The sequence below is a fragment of the Cebus imitator genome, unplaced genomic scaffold (assembly GCF_001604975.1).
Source record: "Cebus imitator isolate Cc_AM_T3 unplaced genomic scaffold, Cebus_imitator-1.0 Scaffold83, whole genome shotgun sequence".
NCBI lineage: Eukaryota > Metazoa > Chordata > Mammalia > Primates > Cebidae > Cebus > Cebus imitator.
In genome coordinates, this window is record NW_016107398.1 from 3,337,268 (window position 1) to 3,343,267 (window position 6,000).

Sequence of the window (6,000 nt, forward strand, 5' to 3'; positions counted from 1 at the left end):
AGAGGGAAACTAAAGGATCTTTAATTGCAATGTTTTATTTCTTAAAAATCAATCAAGCAAAAACATTAGTAGTGTATATGACAAATTCTAAACATCCTGTCAGTATGTGTGATGTTATTTTTTCTCATATATGTTTAAATACTTTATACATATTAATAAAAGAGAAGGGAAGTTTAAATGGCCAAATTTCTTTCCCTTGCCGTGTATCCCAGAGAATCATAGTTCTTCTGACCCCTAGGCCAAGGCTCAGCTCAGCAATTGGTAGAAAATTATGCTGCAAATAGGTAGGTATTTTGTGTGGGCTGTATAACTACTGGGTACCATGTTGTTTCTTTGGAAAAATGCCTTCTGAGTTCCAAATAGCATACTTTTGTGTCATAATAATTTAGGGATTATGTACTTTTATAAATATTTTAGTACCAGTGGCATCTTCCTTTAACAAGAAAAAGGCAAGTGACTAGTAAAGTAGTTGACAAGGCTGTCAAAGGATTATGACCCATTCAATGTTTTGCTAATGGTTCTGAGTTACTAAAGATAGTGTAAAGCTTTCTGAATCATCACCAGAAGTGAAAATACTGCCTAGCATTGTTTTGTAGCCACTATTACCAGTTTCCAAAGATTAAAACAGAGTTTATTTAAATGGCATATTTACTTAGCTAGAGTCTTTCTCCATTCATTCTGACTGGTGTTCATCAGAGTAAGTCACTGAATCCCAAAAGACCCTGGCCATGTTCTCCAGCTATTCCATAGAAGAAGAATTTCCTGGGCACAGCCTCTGCTCTGGAAGTTAAGAAGTAAGTACATTATTAGTGTTAATAGAAGTTTCCCTTTTGAAGTAGAACAATGAACATTTTCCTTCCTTTGGTCTGGTGTCTTCAGACTGGATTGCTTATAAGATTATTATTATTATTTCTCTGAGTTATACAATCCAACTTCAGCGATAGTGGTTTGGTAGTAAGTGGCCTTTCTCATAATTAGAAAATAATCTTATGACAGGATAAAGCTTAAAATGGCTCTCTTTGTAAAATGAACATGCTTTTGCTTGCAAGATTAACCCAATTCCCACTGCTATACCTGGCAGCACAATTGCCCAATCAGTTTGGTGACTGGATTGAACTTTTTCTACAGGAATCATGTAGCTATGCAGCTTCAGAAACACAAATCCACTCTCTCATTGCTGGATTTCTGACAGCTTTTCTGTAGAACAGTTTGAAGAGTAGAGAGCCCTGTTTCTGAGACAGAGAAGTGTTTTCACACCTGATGTGTAATTTCACACCTTGTGTTTCTCAGCAGATAACTGCATAAAATAACACATCAAACTGGAATAGAAAAAGATCAACATAGAAAACTGCAGGTTGTAATTTGTTTCCTATTTTACAATGCTCTTGGAGAGAACAGTAAATTACAGAGATCTGCGTTTATGCTTTAAAAAGTTTGACTGGTCATTAGGTGGGAAAATGAGCAGTAAACACTAATCAGCTTGCTGCCTGCATTGAACAGAATGTACAGAATGACAGAATTTGGGAAACACCCTAACATTTTGATTTTTTAAGAGAATAGTGTGCACATGTCAATAGTAAAATTTGTAGATAAAGGTCAGGACATTTATAAATTGATTTTAATAAAAATATAATTGAGGAGATAATTATTTTATGATGGTTCCATTCAGAAATTTTAGCAAAAGGAGATCATGTGGGTAAAATTTGTATGTTTTCTTTGCTTTTTACAATGAGGCTGGTCACTGTTTTCTGGCATTCTAATGAAGGGGTTATACAATGAGGAGGTTTAGCTTCATTGTACAAGCTTGAAAACTTGAGATGGAAAGAAAAAGAAAGTTGAGCTTCCTGACTAGGCATGAACATTCATTGTAAAATATTTATTGAAGGTCTAGTGCATGCTAGGCATGAGCTAGGCATCAGAGGTACAATGGTTAATAAGGCAGTCCCTCTCTCTACCATTGGGAAACTGTGTCTTTGCAGATGAGCAAATAGGCAGTGATAATACTGGTGATAAGTGCTGAGACAGGCTAAAACTAGGTTTTAATGGAGACTATGGGATGGTTAGGTTATCAGAGCTGGTAGGAGTGAGGGAGAAAGGTCAGAAAGGTCCAAATATTCCCAGATAAAGTGATATCCAAGCTGAACTTAATGAACAAAAGTCATAGGAGGCTGAGCATCAGTTGGGATGTCATAGCATGGGGAGCATGTACAGATGAGAAAGGAAAGGGAACAAACTGGGCTGGAGGAAAGGAGGAAGTTTGATGTAGTAGAATGCAGTGTATAATGGCAGCAGTGGTAAGCAATGAGACTAGAAGATAGGGCCAAAGAAGAGAGTCTACACCAAGAAATTGAGCTTTTATCCTGAGGCTAGTGGAAAGTATTGAAGACTTAGTTTATGTTTATTAGTGAGAGTGACATGGCCAGATCTGTGTTTTACAGAGATCGTTCTGGCAACCCCCTGACTAGGAGGTCAGTGAGGAAATGTGCGGTAATATAGGTGAGAAACGCCGGTGACCTGAGCTTAAGTGTACACAGAGTTCAGAGGCACTGGGGATGGAAGAAGTGGGTAGGCTTGGGAGTTGTTTGGGAGGTAGAATCAACAGAACTTGGTGACTGATTGGGTGGACTGGGAATGAGGAAGTGAGTCTTGTTAAAAATGAGGTTCTGATTTCTGACTTGGATAATTGGGTAAATGATCATACTATTCACAGGGATGGGGAACACTGGAACAGCAAATGTTTAGAGTTGGGGACGTATTGAGTGTGAGACGTGTGTAGGATTTCAAGAGAAGTGCAGTATTCAGTTGGATCTTGAGTTTGGGAGAGAAGTCTAGGCCAGACCTATGGACTTGGTAGATGCCACTGAAACTATGGGAGTGGATGAGGTGGTCCAAAGGATATGTATGTAGACAGCCTGGGCAGCATAGGGAGACCCTATTTCTACAAAAAAATTTTTTTAAATTAGCTGGGCATGGTGATACATGCCTGTGGTTCCAGCTACTCAGGAGGCTGATGGGGGAGGATCGCTTTGACCCCAGAAGTCAAGGCTGGAGTGAGCTGTGATCATGCCACTGTACAGCCTGGGCAAAAGATCAAGACCCTGTCTGTCTGTCTGTCTGTCTGTCTGTTTCTCTCCCTCTCCCTCCACCCCACACATGAATATGTAGAAAGTGAGAAGAGATTTCTCCAATTTAGGCATAAAATAGCAATTTGACTGTGAAAAAAACCATGTAGAGCAAAATGTGTATATTTATCTTGTTACATAAATAAATGCAGATGAAGAACTGTGCCTGCCCACAAACACCATTGCACATATGCCTGAGCACTTACGTATACACGCTGTGCATGGAGAGGTGCTAATGAACATCAGCAGTGTGTGGTGGACAGTGAGCCACATGAAACATTAGACATTCAAGGTAATAATTCCCTTCCTTAATAATTCACACAAGATGTGTTGCCCAACAGCAGGAGTCAGGCTTAAGGATACTGATCCGTATGTTGAAAAGAGAAATTTGTAGCCCATATAAATGTTACAACTAATCTAGCCAACAGAGAGCACTAATGTTTCTCATCTTCCCCGTACCCCCCCCTTTTTTTTTTTATCTTAGATACATATGGAAAACTCTTTCTCCTCAATTCTGTGGGTCAAGAGATGTCCCGCTGCAAGACATCCATTCGGCGTGGTCAACCCAATCCCGTCTATAAGGAGACCTTTGTTTTCCAGGTGGCCCTCTTTCAGCTGTCTGATGTCACGTTGATGATTTCCGTTTATAACAGGCGTACTATGAAGCGTAAAGAGATGATTGGCTGGATTGCCATGGGCCAGAACAGCAGTGGAGAGGAGGAGCAAGATCATTGGGAGGAGATGAAGGAAACCAAAGGCCAGCAGATCTGCAGATGGCACGCTTTGCTGGAATCCTAGGTTTGCTTACCTGCATTTGTGTGCTGTGTCCACCTTGGTTACCTGTGTTGCTGTCTACTGACACCAAGTCAGTGTGTCCTGGCAAGGGTTTCAGGCTTCCAAAAACAGAATCCATTGACCCCTAGGACATTGTGAGTGGGAGTTTCAGGTTTCTCAGTGGTTTGATTTGGATTTAAATATTGTAATTTTAAAAACCCACATGCACAGTGAAGTGTCCATATGGAAAGTGTTATACCACAGTTAAGACCACTGATGAGTTAATATGTGCCAACAGATCATCAAGTTTTGGTTCAGGGCATGGGGTAAAGCTTCTCCTGCTGTCTTTGTTTGCTTGAAGAGTAACCTGAGATTGCAAGGGAGCTGTTAAATGTTACCATTTGCAACCATTTACGTGGATGAATCAGAATTTTCTTAATATGGTACCAAAAAACCCCTCCAAAATATAGAAATGAATCAGATACTGAGGCTCATAGAAGAATCTAACTTTAATCTGTAAACTCTTACTTCACATTTTTCTCTTTATCAAAGAAACCTGAACAATTGCTCAGTCACTTATTTACCTAACAAGTAAATATTATAAACTTGCACTTATAAAATAAATTTGTATTAATTAAATACCTCTTTTATCTTATATTTTATGGTTTCTATGAGATTTGGTTAAATGAATCATTTTGAAGCAAGAAAAGAGTTCAGAAACTACTGTTTTAAGACAACTTATCTCCTTTTGAATATGTAAGATTTCAAACTTGTAACTTTTAAGGTTTTTATGCTGTCTTTCTCAGCCAATAAGTTCTTACAGAATAAGAAAACACACACAAAAAAACAAAACAAAACTATTCCAGTCATAGATTTATTCATTTTTCTGATTCTGGTGTTCTTTTGGATTATGCTTTTTCTATGTTCAATTATATATACTCGTATATTAATATTTTGAATGTACTGCATGTAAACCATGCTCTTTTTAAATTGAGTATTTTCCATCACTAGAGCATAGTAAATTGCACACAGTGGGTCTTTAATAAATATCGATTTGACTGACTCTTCCAAGTGAACATGTTATGACACCTATGAGTGAAGAGTTATTTTCAGCTTGTGTGGAATGACATAAAATTTTTCTTTGAGCATTTGAAGTGCCTATAACTGTCACTTTTTATGGCATTTGCAGCAACATATATTAGTCACTAGTTGCAATCTGGGCATGTGCCATTTAGAACACTGATCTTGTATGGTTATGAGCATGGGATTTTACTTATTACTTACTTTTACATATTTATGCAATGCATGTTATTTTCCTTATTCTTAGGCCTGGGCCCTTAATTTCAATTACTTACAATTGGCAGTAATAAAAAAATAGGGAAAGAATATATGTACATTTAACCCTGTGCTCAATGTGCAGCCCTTCTGAGCAATTGCTCAGTCACTTATTTTTAGTTTCTGTGTTTCATTGTGGACTTTTTCCTGTCTGTGGGAAGAGTGATAGCTAGTGATGGCTGTGTACAGTTAAAAACACATAACTCCTCCTCAGCTCCACGTTTTGACAGATTGTAAGCGTAGGCTGTAACACTTGAAGAACATATTTATTCCTTACAGTGTGTAATGGTTATCCTGACAAGACCAGACTAGGGCACAGGATAACTCTACTATGCTTTCAGGGTTCGGTCTTTGAATGGAATGATTTCATACTGAAAAATGAGAATTTTCCAAATAAATTAATACCTTAAATACTTTTCAGGTCATGGGAGTTTCATATATGCGACTGCTCAGTTATTAGGAATAAGTACTAAAACCATGCTCCTGTGGGTTTTTTACCCTACCTTTCTCTGGGAGACCTCAGAGTGCTTTTCCAGCATTATATCCATTAACTGCTGAGTGGTCTTTGCAGCGTGGCTAAGTCATTGAGTAGAACTGAGTGCGATTGATTAAGTAGCGGCACAAAGAATTGGCTTTTCACATCTCTTACTCTTTATGCCTTGTGTTTAAAGGGAAGTAGAACAGTCTTGCTATGCTTTCCTTTATGCAGTAACATAATAGCAGCATTCATTTTAAAATTTACATTTGAAAAAAATCTGTATGTATTGTA

The 6,000-nt window shown here is 38.1% G+C and overlaps 1 protein-coding gene across 3 annotated transcripts in view; it reads left to right on the forward strand.

Annotated features, from left to right (window-relative positions):
• Window positions 1-4,963, forward strand: part of SYT16 (synaptotagmin 16) — a 275,419-nt gene extending 270,456 nt beyond the window's left edge. For all 3 annotated transcript variants that reach the window (XM_037740432.1, XM_037740433.1, XM_017533948.2), the window contains one exon: window positions 3,607-4,963. In XM_037740432.1, the coding sequence (XP_037596360.1) occupies window positions 3,607-3,920 (314 nt within the window). In that variant the 3' untranslated portion in view covers window positions 3,921-4,963. The remainder of the gene's footprint in view (window positions 1-3,606) is intronic.
• The last annotated feature ends 1,037 nt before the right edge of the window (window positions 4,964-6,000 follow it).